This window comes from Lotus japonicus, chromosome 4 (genome assembly GCF_012489685.1).
Source record: "Lotus japonicus ecotype B-129 chromosome 4, LjGifu_v1.2".
NCBI lineage: Eukaryota > Viridiplantae > Streptophyta > Magnoliopsida > Fabales > Fabaceae > Lotus > Lotus japonicus.
In genome coordinates, this window is record NC_080044.1 from 73,303,781 (window position 1) to 73,324,912 (window position 21,132).

Genomic DNA, 21,132 nt, shown 5'->3' on the forward strand with positions numbered 1-21,132 from the left:
GTTATGCATTAAAAAATGGTTCTATATATTGCCATTGTCTTCGCCGCTGTCATCTCTTTGCAAGGTTCTTCTTCTTTCCCCTTTTCTAGAAGACACTTGTATTAAAATATGTTGTCTAGCTATGAATTGGTTTGCTAATGTCAAACGAAGGACATTTTCATCCTTAACTAGACAACAAGTAGTTATGAATGATTTTGCTGTAGAAATATTCTCACAATGCGTGGAAAGATATTGCACACAATATATGAAAAGGGACGGATGATTGCTTGTAAAGATTAATAAGACCCGTTAGTAATGTGTTACTCAATTATCGTTTTTCATGCAGGAATTGTATCACTTGAAGATGATACACTAACGATGACATGTTTGCGAAAAGTGACAATGTTGAAATAGAAATTTTATGTTTTTTTGAATACTTAAGGATTGAATGCAAAAGAGAGAAGCATTATAGAGGATTTAATAGGGATATGACTGTATTATTTTTTCTTACAAATCATCCTCTTGTATGAAAGTGTGATATTTCAAAAGTCAAAATGTTGTAAGCATGCTGTCGTTGATTATAAAATGATTATTAATTTATAGTGGGATGAATTAATATAACTTGTCAAAAAATTAAATAATTGTACATATATTGTGACAGTACTGATGAATTAAAAAACTTACTGAAACAGTACAGATATATGGCAACATGAAACAACTCATCGATATAGTTTCAAATACATTTTCAAGAAACACTTGACAATGATGATGCGTATTCTATTAAAAAAATAATAAACACAATATAATATAATGTCATATACTCACCAATTATAAGTCGGCATAATGAATAGGCAATAGAATAAAACCTTGTCGACTTACACAGTGGATGAAAATGTACACAATTTATTGTGCACAAAACATACATTAGAAAATAAAAAAGGAAAACTGAAGTCCATAACAAAGTCAAACACAAAGGCTTTATTGAACCATGCTCATATAAAGTTCTGCTCTGATCAACTCTGAACCTTAAGAGTTTTTTTCATCTTCATTTTGGAACCTCAGACTTTCAAGATATGATCTACCACTGAGTTCTTTTGCATGGTATCCCCTGAAGTATTCTAGTAGACCTATCGTTTTGAATATTGCTGGTGTTTCGGGAGTAACAAGGCTTGGTGCTGGACCCAAAAGTGCTTCCATACTAGGGTTGTAAAATGTAGCTATAGAAACCCTCTCCTTTTCTGAATTAATTGTTGCTCGGTGTTCGATGCTTCGATAAATTCCATTTGTCATCACCTGTCAAGTCATTTGATAAGGTAAGCTTGGAAATGAATTTAAAAAGTATAGAAAAGATATCATAAAATGAATGAAAATAAAAGAGAAGGTAGAAAATGTGAGTTATGAATGGATCAAAATTCTATTAAAATAGTCCTTGTAAGTCATCAAGTTTTGGCAAGCTCATATATATATATATATATATATATATATTAAAACATTGATATAGTTTTTTTAAAGAACATTGATATAGTTTTAATTAGTTATTTAAGTGTGAAAATAACCAATGATCACCTCCAACATGTCCCCAAGATTGATGATAAAAGCATTGGGGAGGGGTTTAATAGGAACCCATTGTTCATCTTTTTTAATTTGAAGTCCTTCCACTTCATTGGCCTGAAGAACGATGGTAAGGGCACCACCATCCGAATGAGGATTAAGTCCCATCACAAGCTCAGGTTGAGGACATGGTGGATAATAATTCATCCTCATTGCTTGATGTCCTTCCCCAAATATCTCCCTAAATTCCTTGGTGTCCACCATTAGGGCATTTGCCATCAAGTCAACCATTTGGATAGCAAGGTTTTTCAATTCGGTAGCATAGGTCTCTAAATGATCTCTGCAACCAAATGAAGAATCACACCAATCACATGAAAAATCAATGTTTAAAAAATTGAATCGGTTATTGAGTTAGTGATGAATCAAGCAACTAAGATTCACTGTGATTGGATCTGTGATAATTAAATATATATTATTTTTTTGGGTTAAATATATTTCAGGTTCCTTATATATATATAAGGTCAAATCTTTTTTATAAAATAAAAGGTCAAATCAGTTCTTAGAATTTTTTTTAGATCTTTTAATCATTGCCAAAAAATCAATTTAACTCAAATAAGGACAAATGATGTTATAGTGCTCACATGGTAATTTACTTCAACTTTTACATTACTTTTGGTTATTCTAAAATATCTTTAATCACTTTTAGTCCTTCTCCTCACATTTCCCCTTATCGCTTTTCTCTTCTACTTCCTCTTCCTCCTCTCATCCAACCTCCACAACCACCATCCAAACTAAAAATGATGTGAAAAGTCCACGTAAACTTACCATATAAGTACCATGACGTTACTTGTGATAATTCGAATGCTTATTTTTTTGTTGAGAACTAAAATACATAAAAAAATTAATTTGAATTTAACCGTATATGTGTGAGACATATTGAACCTATTTTTTATGAAGTACACACTACCCAAGCCCCTTGCTTTGGTTGTTTTTTCCACTGTAGTGGCTCCCTGTTTTTTGGGTTTTCTGTTTTTCCTGTTTTTTCTGTTTCTCTTTGTTTTTGTAAAGGATTGAAGTATTCCTAAAATACTTCATTATATTATTCATTATTCAATTTGGCTTATCCAGAAAGAAAAAAAATAAGATAGAGAAAAAGAACCTGAATGGTAAGGGGATGTGGGGGAATAAGTGGGGCTTCCTTCTGTGAGGTGGCAAAGTGATTAAAAAAAACATGTCAGCCCACTCTAATTTCTGTTCCTCAGAGAGCACAAACGCTTGACCATATCCCTCCAAATCTCCATCTCTCTGACCAAACTTGTTCTTTTCTTCGATTGGAAGATTGAAGAATTCTAGAGCACCTGTCTTCACATTTTCCAGCAATGAAGTGCTCACTCCATGATTAATCAGCGGTACATGGTAAATCATTCACTATTTCACTTCAAACATTAAAAGTACACATATATTATGTATAAATCAATAAATTAAAAGTGTGCTTATTAAGAAGGTTCTGGTTACCGTGGATACAGAAAAATATGGTTAATAAGTTAAAAATATATTTTTATAAATTAATTTTAATACATAACAAGTATATTATAAATTATATGTATTGAATTTTAGTAGTAAAATATGATTCATTAGTGGAGCAGTTCTTAACGTGGTCCACCGTAGCGCATTTATCCAAACCACAATATGTGGATATATGATGCTTATCAAAAAAAAAAATGTGGATATATGATTCCATCTATCAATTTGTGAGTCAGGTTGATGACAAACCTGAAAGAAACCCCACTCTTTGCATGCATAATGTAGCTTCTTGAGCTCAGATTCTTTGAGATCTTGGGACAACAATTTGCTTAGGTCAATCACAGGAACTTGAGGTAAAGGATTGATGGTAGATAATATTGGACGCTCATGATGTGGACGAACATAACGCTCAGGAACTCCGGTCAACGGCTCCTTCACAATTTCCTGCACATAGGGCACTCTAAGAATAGGTTTCATAGCTTATACTACACAGATACAAATAGAGATGATCGATATGCCATGCTATATATAATACGAAAAAAATTGGTGTACCGCTAAATAATAATAGTGACACACTACTCAGACACTCACTTTTGATGAAGTTAATTTTCTTTTCTCTATTTTCCCTTTAATTATGATAGTAAAAAATTATCATAAGTGGATGTCTTCGAGGGTCTGTCATTATTTAATATGTATAAAATGAGGTAATGAGACTAGGACACTACCGCTGACTCTTATAATTAAAATAAAACGCGTAAAGTCTACTGCATTGCAAGATAAATTTTTTTTTTGAAAGGTCAAAGAGAAAGAAAATAATGATAGTCAAACAATCACACATGGAAAGGCGGAAAGCATGTTCAAGTGTTGGAAATATAAATAGATACACAATAAAACAAAATAGGTAAAGAAGTTGAAAATCACTAAAAAGAAAAGAAAAACAAAGCACCACATAGATCGATCACTTCAATTACAATAACAATCTCGTTGTATCCTGAATTTTGAAATTGAGTTAAGGTATTTCTTGTACTTAATTTTTTTTGAATAAATTTATGGCTTAAAAAAATAACAATCTCTAAAAGAAATTGTCTTGCCCTAATGAAAGTTGTTTGCGTTTATGAGATCAAATCTCTAGCACATTAGCAAGGAGTACGTTTTCCAAGTACTTTATAAATACACCAAATGCAAGTAAAGGATAATATAAAAAAAAAGGTTAATGGTCAAATTTAGTCTATGATTTTGTAAGTGAGTTTGATTTTAGGCACTCGTCAGAAAAATGACGTTTAGTAGCGGCAAAAAACTGTCAATAAACATTATTTTGACCGTCACTAAACGTCATTTATCCGCTGAGAGATTAAAATCAAATTCGCTTACAAAATCAAGGACTAATTTATTAACAAAAAAAACAAACAGATTATATATCATTAGGAAAAACTGAGAAACTAAATAAAAAACAAACAACCATAAAAGAGAGGCCCAAAACCTCCATGGGGCAGAAAAAACCAAAGGCCCATCAAACAACACCCTTAATTACAGGCTTCAAACAAAAAACTACAAAAACCTGTCTGCAAAAAAAGAAATCTCCCAATAATCAAGAAACATGCACTCACATCAACACCACTAGAACGCTAAGAAGAGAACACCATCATAAATTGCTCCTCAAACACATGAATAGCTTGATGGTGATCACTGTCGGGGTATTCAAGACCCAAGACTTTCCCGAGAAGCCCCGTCTTTTTAGCTCTACTAAAATACCCGCAAGTAGAACCCGCATTTGAGGGCACATAATCTAACACCTATAGAAGTAGAAACGTCATACAGACCATGCCCCCATATAGCGAAGGCTCAACACCAACAGAGGAAACCACCATAGACTACGAAGTCGCCTTCTCTTTTTCTTCTTAGGTCTCCCACGAGGCCTCGAAGAACTCCTTTTTAAACCCCGAAAAGCCTTTTGTACAATAGCCTCATTGGAAGAGAGTGGCGTCGATATCCAAAAACCCCTCAAGATTAGACGATTCCGTCGCAACAAAGGTCGAACCAACCGAAGATGAAGGGCACGAACTCAAGGACGGGGGAAGAAGAAACCCACAAGCTAGAGACATCTTGAGAATCAAAGTGTCTCTAAAAGAAGAAAGTTAAAATAATTTAAAATACACATTTCATCAATTTATTCGAATAGTACACATATACTATTTAACATGTTCAAATAGTCTATTCTACTCTTATACAACATGGTAGAACATAGCCTCAATTTATTTAGCGAGTACATGATAATATGCATACATATTATTTAGTGAGGACACAATTACACAATACCTTATTCAACATGCTTAACTCCAATTAATCGAGGCCAATATATAGCACCATCAAACATTGAAGCTTCAGTGCCCTATAATCAACTTTTGTGCTTTTCTCCATGAATTTTCTTAGCTTTACTCATTTTCATTTTCAATCCTTAGGCTGTTAAGGAAAGATTTTCCACGAAGTTCTTGTGACAAGAACCCACTTAGGTATTCTCCATAACCAATTGTTTTGAACACTGCTGGTGTTGTTGGTGTAACAAGGCTTGGTGCTGGACCTAAAGTTGATTCTGTACTAGGGTTGTTAAACGCGACAATGGAAAGCCTTTCCTTCTCAGAGTTAACCGTTGCTCTGTGTTCGACGCTTCGATAAATCCCATTTGTCATTATCTGCCAATTAAATTATTAAGAAAAGTGAGTTTAAAGAAGTGTGCAATTACAAGACACAAATTATCAGCTGGTGGAGAATTGGGATCTTTGGGATCTTTGTTAGTTTATCAGCTGTATTTTTCAGTTTAGTTACTCTTGGAGATTACCTCTTGATTATGGAAACCATGCACTCTTTTTCCTTACTAGGTTTTCCCAAGCGAATTTTTCCTAGTAAGTTTTTAATGAGGCATGTTTTCTTTAATCTGTCTCCAAGGTAGTGGTGGATGGTGGGCTCTTTTGTATGTAGGAGGTTAATTGCTGTTGTTTTGTTTCTATTACTTTCAATTCGTCTTCTCTCTATTCTCCTACTTATATTGGGATTGAAGTATCCCTTGTACTTCTTTGCAATATATTTCTTATGGCTTATCCAAAAAAAAAACAAGACACAAATTATTTGTCACTAGTGAGCATTTTTTTTTTCATTAACATATGTAGGTCAAAAGAAGCAGTGAATAATTTACCTCCAATATGTCCCCAATGTTAACAACGAAAGCATTAGGGAGGGGTTTAATAGGAATCCACAGTCCATCTTTTCTTACTTGAAGACCTTCAACATCATTGGCTTGGAGAAGGATGGTGAGGCCACCAGCATCAGAATGATCATTGACTCCCATGACAAGCTCTGGTTGAGGGCATGGAGGATAATAATTAAGCCTCGTTAGTTGAGTCCCTGAAGCAATGGGCTTTGTCAATTCTGTGGTGTCTATTGTGAGGGCATTGGCCATTAGCTCAAGGATCTGAATAGCAAGTTTTTTCATTTCCGCATAATAAATCTCCAAATCATCTCTGCAATATTATGAATAATTTAGTTTACAAATCATCTCTCCAATATAAAACTTCAGTTAGTTTAATTCTTACTAGCGGAATACTAGTTTGTCCATAAATCGTGTTTTTACTACAAATAAAAAATCAAGAAAAGGTGAGGTATAAAGATACTACAAAGTGTACATAAATGAGGATAGCTTTGGGAAGTAGTCCGTGTTCATTTTCTGCAAGTAGTCCATGAACAAAATGAGTAAGAGTACCTGAATTTTAACGGTAGCTTTGGGAATAAATGGGGTTTTCTCTTTTCTGGTGGCAACGTGAACATGAAAAACATATCACCCCATTCAAGTTTGGTATCCTCAGAAACCACAAAGAGTTGACCATACCCTTCGACGTCTCCTTGTTTTTGCTCAAACTTCTTCTTCTCGTCCATTGGAAGATCGAAAAAATCTTTAACACCTCTCTTCACCTCTTCGACTAGAGAGGTGTTGATTCCATGATTTATCAACTATACATATTAGTCAAAGCCAGAAAGCAAAAATCATTCACTTAATAAAAATAAAAAAATGACATGAATCAATTACCATAAGAGTTTTGTTGTTATGCATGAATAATGTAAAAAAGTTCGACACGATCTTCTAATTATTAATTTATCATGTTATAGTTAAATTTAAATTTAAAAATATTTAAAATCAAAAGTGGGGAGATATTAATTAAATGAATATGTAAAACATTTTTTTATGCCAAAGCTAGGGGAAAGAGAGAGTAGTCGATGAGAAAACCTGAAAGAAACCCCATTCTTTGCATGCTTGATGCAGCCTCTCCAGCTCAGGTACCTTGTGATCTTTGGACAACAGTTTGCTGAGATCAATAACAGGAACTTGAGGCAAAGGAGTTGTACTAGAGTAATATAATACTGGACGCTCATTCTGAGGGCGAACATAACGCTCTGGAACTCTAGTCGGTTTCTCCTTTGCTAGTTCTTGAACAAAGGGCACTGCAAGAGAAGTTGCTTCCATATGTCTTCAGCTAGCTGAGTATAAATTGATCTTTGACTTTAATTCTTGGTTGTTTTTGGAACAATAGGTTACAGAAATATATATAACTGGAGTTGGTGAAGTAACACCCGGGACCTAACTAGAAACATAGTACTAATAGAGTAATAGATAGTGAAACAATTTTACTAAAATAATACGATAATGTTAGATGCTCTCACCGTCCTGCCACGTTCTCCTATCTATCCTTAAACTAAGCTAGCAATCTTGATTCTTCGTCCCACTGGCACTGCTCCCTATAGAGTATCTCTCAATCACCAATTTTAATAGGCGTTTTCTGTGGTGCCCGCAATTTTTTTATGGGCAGCGTACAGGAGTTTGACTGACCAATTACATTATTTCATTTGTTTTGATTTTTTTAAATCCTGGATAATAGTACCATATTTTCGTAAATCATGATTCTACCCCCTAACTTCATTTATTTTTAAGTTGGTCCTTAATCTGAGGTAAAAGAAAACAAAAACTGAGTTAAAAAAACCTTGCTAGATTTTACCAACTGTGTTCATGAAAGATTAGATTAGGTTTTATGCTAGAGGATTTGTTCTTGAATGGCAGATGGTTGATGCTCTGGGCCATTTGCGTCACCGTCGCCTCTGAGTGTGCTTTGAAGCTTTAGAAGCCGCCGTCATCGTCGATGTGTTCACCGTTGCCTGAGTTTGTGTTCTTCAGGTGGTGCGCGGAACCTACAAGGGAAGAGAAGGGAACGTGACTCAGGTCTACAGGCGCAAGTGGCTGATCCACATCTATCGCAAGGCCAAGGGACGCCGCCGCCGCTGACAAGGAGAAGGGTACCCGAAGTGCTGCAAGTCTGGTTCGATCAGGTCAGATTTCACAAACAAACACCAGAATCTCGATTTCATACTCGATATGTTCAAATCAATGGCTATTCACGTTGTGCTTAATTAGGTTTTCAACAAACAAACATTCACTCACTTGAAAGATTAATCTAGGGTTTATGGTAGATGGCTGAACCTTGTTTTGTGTCAAATTAACAGTCTTAAAACTCAGTCGTTTTCCTTTTTTTTGGTTTAGGGGTTTCTGTTGAATTCTTGATTTGTTGTTTCTGTTGAAGTAGCCTGTATGTGAGAGTAACCCATCACTCATTGCTCTATTCAATTTGTTCATAGCTTGTTAATTGAATTGCTTTCAAGTTAAAATAAAATGTGGAGTCCTGATGCCATGAGTTTGGTTTCAATTGAGATCTATTAGCAGGGATCTTATTTGTGAGATATATAACATCATTATCATGTTCATATTTGCCAAGTATCTGTGTTGTTTGGCCTTTTCTGATTTAACAGTGACTCACTCTTGTGAATTCAGCTACTTGCTTTAGACTCTAGAGGAGTTGAACTCAGGTAGTTGAGAGCTTTCTGGCATGACTCACTTGAATTAATATTTTTTGTCATTTCTTAATTTTTAATTTCTTAATTTGGTTACTCGCTGAAGTGTACTGAAAGGCATTAACTTATGTTATTTTGTATGCATAGTAATTCATGACCAATAACCTTTTGATTTGAAAGCATCATCTCAATTACTAGCTAGTGTGTGTCAATGCCAAAGGTGGTACTTCTTGCTCACCTTAATGGATTCATCAGAGACTCTACTCTCATATTTCTTCTTCACTTTTGTAGTAGTGTTGGTTCTCATTTAATGGTATCTATGCATGCTTAATTTGTTCCTGACCATCTTATGATAAATTAGTGAATTGAGTGAGAAGAGTTTACTTAAGGCTCTAACGTTGAAGAGGCACTTAAAGTAGCACCATGGTTTAGGTCTTGAACGGTTGAACACTTCATCAATTCTTTTATGTAAACCATGCTAACTGCATAAATCATAACAGGTTAGGAGATGGTTCCCCTTCCTAGGTGCCTCAATTTAGCTTTCAATTGATGGCCCTTAGTTGAATTGCATTGCTGCTTGCATTTTCTGTTTGAAATTAGATAAGTTGCTAATGATGAGAAAACTGCATAATTTTTTTATGTTGATTCTCTTATTACTTGATTATCTTGCTAATGATGAAGAAATTGTTGAATGAATAGAAATAGGCCCGGTCAAAATTTGGTGCCAAATGCAGTCTTATTTCTTATTTCTTGTCATTCTTATACATGTGCTAAGTAAAAGCTTGAGCATTTTTTTTTTTGCAGTACATGCTGGGTTTATATCAGAAATCTCTGGATTATAGTCCCTTCCGAGTTCCGAGAGACGCTGCTTGGAACAGTGTGAGAAGGAATGCTTGACATGGTATGGGAATTTAATCGACACGGAGAAACTAGTGATCAAGGCCAAGCACTTGTCCTTGATACTGTTTTAGGAAAATTGAGATGAGTTCACTTGTCTATGTTTATGACCTTACAATGTTCAAATGTCATCTAATGTTAACGTATTTCTGTTTGATCTGTTAAAATGGGAACGGATCCTCTCAAGTCTTTTCTCTCAATTTTCTGCAGTGGACATTTGTGGCGGTTTCAAACCGCCACAGATGTTGCCAATAATTCGCATCAACATTTGTGGCCGTCTTGCAACATTTTGTGGCAGCTAAAAACCGCCACAAATGTCCACGGCAGAAAATTGAGAAAAAACTTGAGAGAATCACCCATGGGGGTCTTTGTTGGCTAATTATAGTGTCCATATTGTATTGGTAATTATTGGACTACCTTATTTCGATGTTGTTACCACAGTATAATGTTTTTTGTATTCTCTAAAGTTCTACTTGTAGGAGTCCGAACCTCCCGCAAAATACAAATTTTTTCTCTGTAGTGTTAATACATATACCGACGGAAAACAAGCCGTAAGAATGTCTTAACGTATTATTTATTTATGTCACTACAGGCTATAGTAATGACAATTATCCGTAGGTATAGTGACTTAAATGCTATAGAAGAAAATGTATATGGGGACACCTAACTACCAATTTTATGTTTAAATTTTTTAAAAATAATAAAAATAACGTTGATAACATGTTTGATTATATTTTAAAAAAATATATAATATTGAAAAAAAAAATATAGGCATAATAATGAAATATGATCAATACATAAAATAAAAATAGGCATATGTATCTCTTATTGGCACATTGAAGGTTTTTTTTTTGGACAGTTCTCATTGAAGGTTAATGATGCTTTAGGGTCACTTGAATTCTCTTATTAGGTCAAAGTAGCCCTTAATAGTCCATTGAAGCTTAAAGATACACTTGAGAAACTTGACTTTCCTCATTGGGTCTAAGCATCTCTTATTGGCTCATTTAAGCTTAGTCGGCGAAGCCAGGATTTGGATATCGGGGGGGCCAATTAGATCAAACACAATTTTACCGAACGATAATCGAAACGGACTCCACAGTGCAAATCAATTGATATAATCAATTTTTATAAGTAGAAGAAATATATAATTAGTTTGAATACAAGAGATACTAACCAACTTATAAGTTTTTAGAAATTGAAAGTCTAAAATAAATAACAATCCAACAAATGTGTTATCATCTCAAAAAAATGATGGATTCAAAGAATAATTATATGTTTATAAATAAATTAAATCGTAATATGACCATAAAGGCTGTGCTTGGCTTAGTGGTAAATCAATTGAAAGTATTGTTGTGTGTCCGGGGTTCGAATCCTCGCCAAAACTTTTTTTGTTAGAAATTTGATTGACAAAAACTCCGCTACGACACTTTGCTTTCTTTGTATCAAACTACCTCGATATGTATATATTTAATTTCTTACGGGGGCCATAAGAAAAATTACATAGTATCATGATAAAAATCGAAAAGATGCACTTGAGACACTTGACTTTTCTTATTGGGCCTAAGCATCCCTTATTGGCACATTGAAGCTTAAGGATGCACTCGAGACACCTGGCTTTTCTTATTGGGCCTAAGCATCCCTTATTGGGTCATTGAAGCTTACGGATGCGCTTGAGACACTTGACTATTCTTATTGGGCCTAAGCATCCCTTATTGGCCCATTGAAGCTTAAGGATGCACTTGAGACACATGACTTCTCTTATTGGGCCTAAGCATCCCTTATTGGCCCATTGAAGCTTAAGGATGCACTTGAGACACATGACTTCTCTTATTGGGCCTAAGCATCCCTTATTGGCCCATTGAATCTTAAGGATGCACGTCAAACACTTGACTATTCTTATTGGACCTAAGCATTCCTTATTGGCCCATTGAAGCTTAAGAATGCACTCGAGACACTTGATTTTTCTTATTAGGCCTAAGCATCCCTTATTGGGCCATTGAAGCTTAAGGATGCACTTGAGAAACTTGACTTTTCTTATTGGGCCTAAGCATCCCTTATTGGGAAATTGAAGCTTAAGGATGCACTTGAGACACAAGTGATTTCTCTTATTGGGCCTAAGCATCCCTCATTGGCCCATTGAAGCTTAAGGATGCACTTGAGGCACATGACTTCTCTTATTGGGCCTAAGCATCCCTTATTGGCCCATTGAAGCTTAAGGATGCACTTGAGACACTTGACTATTCTTATTGGGCCTAAGCATCCCTTATTGACCCATTGAAACTTAAGGATGCACTTGAGACACATGACTTCTCTTATTGGGCCTAAGCATCCCTTATTAGCTCATTGAAGCTTAAAGATGCACTTGAGACACTTGACTATTCTTATTGGACCTAAGCATCCCTTATTGGCCCATTGAAGCTTAAGAATGCACTCGAGACACTTGTTTTTCCTTATTAGGCCTAAGCATCCCTTATTGGCCCATTGAAGCTTAAGGATGCACTTGAGACACATGACTTCTCTTATTGGGCCTAAGCATCCCTTATTGGCCCATTGAAGCTTAAGGATGCACTTGAGACACTTGACTATTCTTATTGGGCCTAAGCATCCCTTATTGACCCATTGAAACTTAAGGATGCACTTGAGACACATGACTTCTCTTATTGGCCTAAGCATCCCTTATTGGCCCATTGAAGCTTAAAGATGCACTTGAGACACTTGACTATTCTTATTGGACCTAAGCATCCCTAATTGGCCCATTGAAGCTTAAGAATGCACTCGAGACACTTGTTTTTTCTTATTAGGCCTAAGCATCCCTTATTGGCCCATTGAAGCTTAAGGATGCACTTGAGACACATGACTTCTCTTATTGGGCCTAAGCATCCTTTATTGGCCCATTGAAGCTTAAGGATGCGCTTCAGACACTTGATTATTCTTATTGGACCTAAGCATCCCTTATTGGTCCATTGAAGCTTAAGAATGCACTCAAGACACTGGATTTTTCTTATTAGGCCTAAGCATCCCTTATTGGGCCATTGAAGCTTAAGGATGCACTTGAGACACTTGACTATTCTTATTGGACCTAAGCATCCCTTATTGGCCCATTGAAGCTTAAGAATGCACTCGATACACTTGATTTTTCTTATTAGGCCTAAACATCCCTTATTGGCCCATTGAAGCTTAAGGATGCACTTGGGACACCTGACTTTTCTTATTGGGCCTAAGCATCCCTTGTTGGCTCATTGAAGCTCGTTGAAGTTTAGATAGGATTAACACAAGAATAAGTATAACTCTTAGTTAGGATTGACCTAAAATACTTAGGGTATTAGTGGGGAATGTGAAGATCTCTTAGCTAGAGTTGACATAAAAACCTCTACTTTGAACCCTGATACGAAATGTCCTCATGCCGATGACTTCATATGAACCAAATAATGTAAATTCAAGATAATCATTACACAAAAATTGATCGAACAATAAGTAAATCGAGAGGGCTCGACCCTAGCCCATGTCCTACATGCTACCTCTTAGGTGTATGCTTAAAAGCATCCTTCGTGGGCTAGCTGTATGATGTCCGAGTCATATGGTTGAAGAGTCGATCGGAGCAAATCGTCAACATGAAATATGAAGTAATGAATTTTTAAATAAGTAAATATTAATAAAAATAAATCGTCGACATGAAATAATAAGTAACTCATTTTCGAAATAATAATGTCGATCTTTTTTAAAAAAATATATGAGAATTTTGGCGGGACATTTTTTTTTTTGAAACTGGCAGGACATGTTGGCGCTAACATAATTTCAAAGTTTTGAAATTGTGAGGAAAATTCCAAATTCATTTAATTTTAGGGAAGAAACCTAGCAGCCCAATTCCATAACCTCCTTCCTATCCAGCGCCGCCACCCAAGTTGTTGCCCTCCCCCAGCCACATCCTCTTCACCTTCCTCAACCCCCAAACTCTTCTCCTTCTTTCCTCCTCCATGCATTCACTTCCTCCTTCAAATCACCACGAAATCGCCGCACCACCACTCATAGACCAGCGCTGCGCTCTTTCTCGTCCGTTTCTCTCTCTCTCTCGCCACCACCGTTGAGGGAGTGGATTTCACCGCCGTTATGGACGGAAGTAGCTATGGGTAGAGTCTCGTCCTCGATCTCCGCTGTCGCCCACTTCCACCACCATCCTCTTTACTCTTACTTTTTCACTTTTAATCTTTGTTTTCTCACTCTTTTTTTGTTTATTTAATCTCATTGTTTTAAAATCATTCTAATGAGCTATGTGCCTATGTCTACTATTGTATGTTGGTTGGTATTTGAGTTCTATTTTTTAAACCTGTTTCGAATGCTAATCTAATCGATAGTCAAATTATGGGTTTCAAGATGAGCATAAATTCAGGAAGAAAATTCATTGAACTTTGCAATATAGGGCAGCCAAATGCATCTGTAACCAAATATATGACGATATCTTCATTTTTAAAGCAATTTGTGCAAGCTGGGAGCCAGAGTACAACGACCATGATCAAGTGGTACTAGAAGGCATTCATGGGGCACCTTAACTTTGCTAGCATGGTACACTTCCACGCGCTTCAGTTTTGATACCAATGTACACTTTCTTATTCATGTTCATTGCATATAGTCTGAAATTGTATTGTATTAATGTAGATCTTTATCCCCACTAATGACAACGGAAAGATCTAAGACTTCATTGTTTACCACTGTCATTCCAGATGGTATAGGTGTCCATAGGAATGGATTGTAAGTTTCAATGTCTCTTTCTAATATATTAGAATGACGATATCTTAATTTTATCACCTTTTTAAGGGATGGATCATACCTTGCAACATGTCTATTTAACTTCATCACAATTAAGATTTGTTTTCTGTTTGTGTTTCTAGAACTAATTGTGGTGTTTGGGTGGCAAAGAGGATGATGGAAATGGGCAAGAATGGATATAGAATTGAGGTAAAATCAACTAATTTGGGATATTATAAGCTTTACATTTATCTTTAAAAATACTTTTTATAAGTCTACATGAACTGATAATTGATTATGCCTTTCAGGTTGACAACGACACCAGGTTGAGAGTTGCCCTGGACATCACACTGCACCCATACAACACCCACCTAAGTGCCATTATGTAGAAATCAGGGAAATATATGGACTTGTGCAAGGCTAATTGAACTGGCTTTTTTTTGGGTATATGTGGTCTGCTATGCAGACCATTTTTTTTGTAAATCTGGTACAATTTTATTTTTTTATGATGCATAGGTCACTCAAATTGATGAAATCATATGAAGAGCTCATATTTAATTTTCATGAGCATGTCTAGCTCATTCTTAAGGTCGGTTCATCTTTACCTCAAACTCAGTAGCTTTACATATAATCATGTTTTAGTATGCCAATTGGGTGACTTATCTTACTTTGCTCTATATATTTCCTTAAGTTCAATTTAAATTGATTTTTAGTATAAGTTCATTGGTGAAGTAACCACAATTACTTTTGGCATTACATAACTTATGAATTAACCTGTGTTGATACTTGATAGTTGATCCTATGGATAGAATTATTTTGGATGGGAGAATTATTTTGTTCTTTTCTCACATATATGGATAATTTGTTGGGGTGTGCACATGTGGGGCATTACATCATTTTTTGTTTCTCTTGACTGAAATGTGTCTTTGATTTTTTTAACTAATGATGTGATTCCGATTCACTCAATTTGATTAGTAGCACTATTGTACTTCAGTGTTGCTTATCACACATCAGAGCAAATATCATAAGTGTTTTATGCTGATAGGCCCGATCAAAATTTGATGCCAAATGCAGTCTTATTTCTTATTTCTTATCATTCTTATACATGTGCTAATTAAAAGTTTGAGCATTTTTTTTTGCAGTACATGCGGGGTTCATATCAGAAATCTCTAGATTATAGTCCCTTCCGAGTTTCGAGAGACGCTGCTTGGAACAATGTCAGAAGGAATGCTTGACTGCTCTCATACAACCCATACAGTTGCTGATGTGAGGAGTGGTGGAAGTGGGTGTTTGACATGGCATGGGAATTTAATCGACATGGAGAAACTAGTGATCAAGGCCGAGCACTTGTCTTTGATAGTGTTTTAGGAAAATTGAGATGAGTTCACTTGTCTATGTTTATGACCTTACAATGCTCAAATGTCATCTAATGTTACCGTAATTTATGTTTGATCTGTTTATAACATGTCTTTGTTGGCTAATTATATTGTCTATATTGTATTGCCAGTTATTGGATTACTTATTTCGATGTTGTTACCACAGTATAATGTTTTTTGTATTCTCTGAAGTTCTACTTGCAGGGGTTAGAAACGCCCGCAAAAAAAAAGAAAACCGCCGCAAATTACCAGATTTTTCTCCACATATACCGACAGAAGACAAGTCGTAAGAATATCTTGACGTATGGTTTATCAATAAAGATTTGTGGGCCACGCAACATCTCCTTTTGTGCTGGTTTTGAACCGCCACAAAATTGACTAAGTTGCTTTTCTGTCAATTTCCAATTTTGAGGCGGTAACTTTGGCGGTTCTCCACCGCCACAATTGTGCTTTTCTTTTTTGTAGTTTGTAAATCATAATTAATTATTTAGGAAGACTAAAACACACTAGTCTCAGGATAAAAAAACAAAGATGGTTATACGTTTATCAAGATGAATCAACTTTTTCTTAAAAAAAAAAAAAGAATCAACTTATATAAAAAACAAAGACTCATCAAGATGAAGCCTAACACAAATATAGATGGAATTCAGTAAATGTCATGATGATGTGTGACTGGAAGACATTTAATAAACCCAAAAAAAGATACCGATTTCTGTATTTCTGTTTGGAACTATCAGGGTGAATCTTAATCCTAAATATACATCAACCCAATAAGTAACGCTTTTAAAGGGGTAGGAGGGGATAATAAGAGTTAAACATCCTTTACTTTTTAGTTTTGAGACGTTTACGTTTTAGTCTCTTAAAAATAGCTTTGCTATGCTTTGGTGACGTTAGCCAAATCATCATTTGGTGTGCAAGATCCACAAGAACCCTATCCACTGTCTTTCTGCTAGAGACCCTGATATGAAAATTCTATGCTAGAAGCAAAAGAACTTCTTCACATAAAGTATATGTAAGATCAAGTTTTGATCTAGTAGTACAACTCTATGTTTTGATGATTACAAATTAACCTTTTGATATGAACAATTGTGGTACTCTAACGTGTTTTTCTGAGTGTGCTATTTACAGGCTCTGACCTCAACTCAATCTCACACAAATCAGAAGCACTGTGTATAAAGAGCAACCCAAGCAACGCTTTCGCATTCACCATGTTCAGTGTGAACAGTGGAAAAGCTTCAGAAGTTCTGAAGTTATACAAACTCTGATGTGGACTCAGTCACTAGAAGCTCTGAAGATCCAGAAAGTCTGATAACCAAGAAACACTGAAGGCTCAGATATTCTGATGGTGTAGAAGACTCTGAAGATCCAAAAGCTAATTAGTGAAATTCTGTTGTCCAGAAGCAAGATACTCTGAAGACCATGTTCTTCCCTCTGAGTTCAGAATCAGAAGAAACAATGGCCAGAGGATCTGGGCTTTCCCTCTGACTCTGATCAACCGGCTTCACAAGTTCCAATATGAAGCATCCCCTGATCAGAAGTCTCCTAGGTTTAAAGGTCAAGTCGCTATCCAAGTACAAAAGCAACTGTACCTTCCTGACGACCTACCTAACAGTCTCAGACACAGCAGAAGCTGGATTTTCCAGAACTGCCCTCCAACGGTAGCATTTCCCATGCAACGCTCAACCCTAATCCTTGGAGTATATAAAGAGGTTGAAGACTGAAAGAAACGGCTAGAAGCATTCACATACGCGCAAGACAAACTTAAATTCTTCTAAGCTTTCTTTCATCTGAAATTCATTGAGTTTACTATTAGCTTTTTAGAAGCAAATCTCTTGTAAACAATTCTTTGATAAACAGTTTGTTTAGTTCCTTTAGGAGATCAAGGCTGATCGGATCCTAGAGAAGACTAAGAGAGTGAATCTTAGTGTGAGCTAAGTCAGTGTAATTGTTAGTCACTTGTAGGTTTCAAGTGCAGTTGTAACTCTTACCTGATTAGTGGATTGCCTTCATTCTAAGAAGGAAGAAATCACCTTAACGGGTGGACTGGAGTAGCTTGAGTGACTTATCAAGTGAACCAGGATAAAATCCTTGTGTGCTTTTCTATCTCTTATCTTTAGCACTTAAGTTCTCGAAAGATTTGTCAAAATCTTTAAGGTGGAAGTTTTATACTGAAAACGTTATTCAAACCCCCCCCTTTCTACCGTTTTTCATACCTTCAATTGGTATCAGAGCGCAAGTTCTGATTACCACACCTAACGGTGTTCAGTGATCCAGGCCGGTGTGAAAAACAATGGCTGCCACCACCAGTGAAACTCAAAGAGATGGTTACAATGCAAAGCCTCCTATGTTCGACGGTCAAAGGTTCGAATATTGGAAAGATAGACTGGAAAGTTTCTTTCTGGGTTTCGATGCAGATCTCTGGGATATTATTGTGGATGGCTACGAGCGTCCAGTTGATGCAGATGGCAAGAAGATCCCAAGGTCAGAGATGACTGCAGATCAAAAGAAGCTGTACTCACAACATCACAAAGCAAGAGCAATTCTTCTAAGTGCTATTTCCTATGAAGAGTACCAGAAGATTACAGATCGTGAGTTTGCGAAAGGCATTTTCGAATCTCTGAAGATGTCTCATGAAGGAAACAAGAAAGTCAAAGAATCAAAGGCATTGTCTTTGATCCAAAAGTATGAATCCTTCATCATGGAGCCAAATGAGTCCATTGAAGAAATGTTCTCCAGATTTCAGCTGCTTGTAGCTGGCATACGACCTCTCAACAAGAGCTACACAACAAAAGATCATGTCATAAGGGTCATCAGGTGTCTTCCTGAAAGTTGGATGCCTTTAGTGACTTCAATAGAGCTCACGAGAGACGTTGAGAATATGAGTTTAGAAGAACTCATCAGCATTTTGAAATGCCATGAGCTGAAGCGCTCAGAGATGCAAGATCTGAGGAAAAAGTCCATAGCCTTGAAATCTAAATCTGAAAAGGCTAAGGTTGAGAAGTCAAAAGCTCTTCAAGCTGAAGAAGAGGAATCTGAAGAAGCATCAGAAGATTCTGATGAAGATGAGCTGACTCTGATCTCCAAGAGACTCAATCGCATCTGGAAGCACAGGCAGAGCAAATACAAAGGCTCTGGAAAGGCAAAAGGAAAGTCTGAATCCTCAGGTCAGAAGAAGTCCTCACTTAAGGAAGTCACATGCTTTGAGTGCAAAGAATCAGGGCACTACAAAAGTGACTGTCCAAAATTGAAGAAGGACAAGAAGCCAAAGAAGCACTTCAAGACTAAGAAGAGTCTGATGGTGACATTTGATGAATCAGAGTCAGAGGATGTTGACTCTGATGGTGAAGTCCAAGGACTCATGGCTATTGTCAAAGACAAGGAAGCAGAGTCAAAGGGAGCTGTTGACTCTGACTCAGAATCAGAAGGAAATCCTAACTCAGACGATGAAAATGAGGTATTCGCTTCTTTCTCTACCTCTGAACTGAAACATGCATTGTCTGATATTATGGATAAGTATAAATCCTTATTGTCTAAGCATAAGAAGCTGAAAAAGAACTTATCTGCTGTTTCCAAGACTCCTTCTGAACATGAGAAAATTATTTCTGATTTGAAAAATGATAATCATGCCTTGATCAATTCTAACTCTGTGCTTAAGAACCAGATTGCTAAGCTAGAAGAAATTGTTGCCTGTGATGCCTCTGATTGTAGAAATGAATCTAAGTATGAAAAGTCTTTTCAAAGATTCCTAGCTAAAAGCGTGGATAGAAGCTTAATGGCTTCAATGATCTATGGCGTAAGCAGAAATGGAATGCATGGCATTGGCTATTCTAAACCAATTAGAAATGAGCCCTCTGTGTCTAAAGCTAAATCCTTGTATGAATGCTTTGTTCCCTCTGGTACCAAATTGCCTGATCCTGTATCTGCTAAAGTTGCTAAAAACCCTCTTAAAAAGGGATCTTTCTCTATGACTAAATATCATGCAAATATTCCTTTAAAATATCATGTTGAGACACCCAAGGTGATCAGAACCTCTGGGGTAACTAACAAGAGAGGACCCAGAAAGTGGGTACCTAAGGACAAGATTATCTATGTTGCAGATATCCTTGATAGCTCCACTGAAACACCAATCATGGTATCTGGACAGTGGATGCTCGCGTCACATGACGGGAGAAAGGCGTATGTTCCGAGAGCTGAAACTTAAGCCTGGAGGCGAAGTTGGCTTTGGAGGAAATGAAAAGGGTAAAATTGTTGGTACTGGTACTATATGTGTAGATAGTAGTCCATGCATTGATAATGTGTTATTGGTAGACGGCTTAACACATAACTTATTGTCTATAAGTCAATTAGCTGACAAGGGTTATGATGTTATATTCAATCAAAAGTCCTGCCGGGCTGTAAGTCAAATCGATGGCTCTGTTCTGTTTAACAGCAAGAGGAAGAACAACATTTATAAGATCAGATTATCTGAGTTGGAGGCTCAGAATGTGAAGTGCCTTCTGTCTGTTAATGAAGAACAGTGGGTATGGCATAGACGGTTAGGGCATGCCAGTATGAGAAAGATTTCTCAGCTGAGCAAGCTAAACCTTGTCAGGGGCTTACCCAATCTGAAGTTCGCTTCAGACGCTCTTTGTGAAGCATGTCAGAAAGGAAAATTCACAAAAGTCCCTTTCAAGGCAAAGAATGTTGTCTCAACCTCAAGGCCGTTAGAACTTCTGCATATCGACCTTTTTGGACCAGTGAAAACTGAGTCTATAGGTGGCAAGAGATATGGGATGGTTATCGTTGATGACTATAGCCGCTGGACATGGGTAAAGTTTCTAACCCGCAAGGATGAGTCTCATGCTGTGTTCTCTACCTTCATTGCTCAAGTGCAAAACGAGAAGGCTTGTAGGATTGTGCGTGTCAGAAGTGACCATGGTGGAGAGTTTGAGAATGACAAATTTGAGAGTCTGTTTGATTCCTATGGAATTGCACATGATTTCTCTTGTCCCAGAACTCCTCAACAAAATGGTGTTGTTGAGAGGAAGAACAGAACTCTTCAGGAGATGGCTAGAACCATGCTCCAAGAAACTGGCATGGCTAAGCACTTTTGGGCAGAGACAGTAAATACAGCATGTTACATTCAGAACAGAATCTCTGTGAGACCAATTCTGAATAAGACTCCTTATGAATT

The 21,132-nt window shown here is 36.6% G+C and overlaps 2 protein-coding genes and 1 long non-coding RNA gene across 4 annotated transcripts; 1 reads left to right on the forward strand and 2 right to left on the reverse strand.

Moving 5' to 3' along the window:
• Positions 1-681: 681 nt before the first annotated feature.
• On the reverse strand, positions 682-3,559 carry LOC130710342 (oxoglutarate-dependent flavonoid 7-O-demethylase 1-like). Of its 2 annotated transcripts, none has more exons than XM_057559566.1 (4): positions 3,304-3,559; positions 2,690-2,892; positions 1,546-1,870; positions 682-1,272 (listed from the first exon to the last, which is right to left on the reverse strand). In XM_057559566.1, exons 1-4 carry the CDS (start codon positions 3,529-3,531, stop codon positions 1,006-1,008), a joined length of 1,023 nt encoding a protein of 340 aa, XP_057415549.1. In that variant the 5' UTR covers positions 3,532-3,559; the 3' UTR covers positions 682-1,005. The 2 variants fall into 2 exon arrangements, with proteins under 2 accessions (XP_057415549.1, XP_057415550.1); XM_057559567.1 differs by having other exon boundaries at positions 2,690-2,966; positions 3,304-3,444.
• A 1,661-nt stretch (positions 3,560-5,220) lies between these two features.
• On the reverse strand, positions 5,221-7,633 carry LOC130710338 (oxoglutarate-dependent flavonoid 7-O-demethylase 1-like). Its single transcript, XM_057559562.1, has 4 exons — positions 7,331-7,633; positions 6,809-7,056; positions 6,245-6,569; positions 5,221-5,744 (listed from the first exon to the last, which is right to left on the reverse strand). The coding sequence occupies exons 1-4, from the start codon at positions 7,565-7,567 to the stop codon at positions 5,487-5,489; spliced, it is 1,068 nt and encodes a 355-aa protein (XP_057415545.1). The 5' UTR covers positions 7,568-7,633; the 3' UTR covers positions 5,221-5,486.
• A 6,862-nt stretch (positions 7,634-14,495) lies between these two features.
• LOC130710349 (uncharacterized) lies at positions 14,496-18,044 on the forward strand. Its single transcript, XR_009010358.1, has 4 exons — positions 14,496-14,586; positions 14,727-14,793; positions 14,892-15,172; positions 15,726-18,044. It is a non-coding gene; the product is annotated as an uncharacterized LOC130710349 (long non-coding RNA).
• The last annotated feature ends 3,088 nt before the right edge of the window (positions 18,045-21,132 follow it).

Bases quoted from the DNA above. Each gene is read 5' to 3' on its own strand.
- LOC130710342 (XM_057559566.1), bottom strand. From the start codon at position 3,531: ATGAAACCTATTCTTAGAGTGCCCTATGTGCAGGAAATTGTGAAGGAG. The intron at 1,871-2,689 runs GTTCTTTTTCTC...ATTTGGTTGCAG, and splicing joins CACATCCCCTTACCATTCAG to AGATCATTTAGAGACCTATG. The intron at 1,273-1,545 runs GTGATCATTGGT...ATGACTTGACAG, and splicing joins ATCTTGGGGACATGTTGGAG to GTGATGACAAATGGAATTTA.
- LOC130710338 (XM_057559562.1), bottom strand. From the start codon at position 7,567: ATGGAAGCAACTTCTCTTGCAGTGCCCTTTGTTCAAGAACTAGCAAAG. The intron at 6,570-6,808 runs GTACTCTTACTC...ATAATATTGCAG, and splicing joins AAGCTACCGTTAAAATTCAG to AGATGATTTGGAGATTTATT. The intron at 5,745-6,244 runs GTAAATTATTCA...TTTAATTGGCAG, and splicing joins ACATTGGGGACATATTGGAG to ATAATGACAAATGGGATTTA.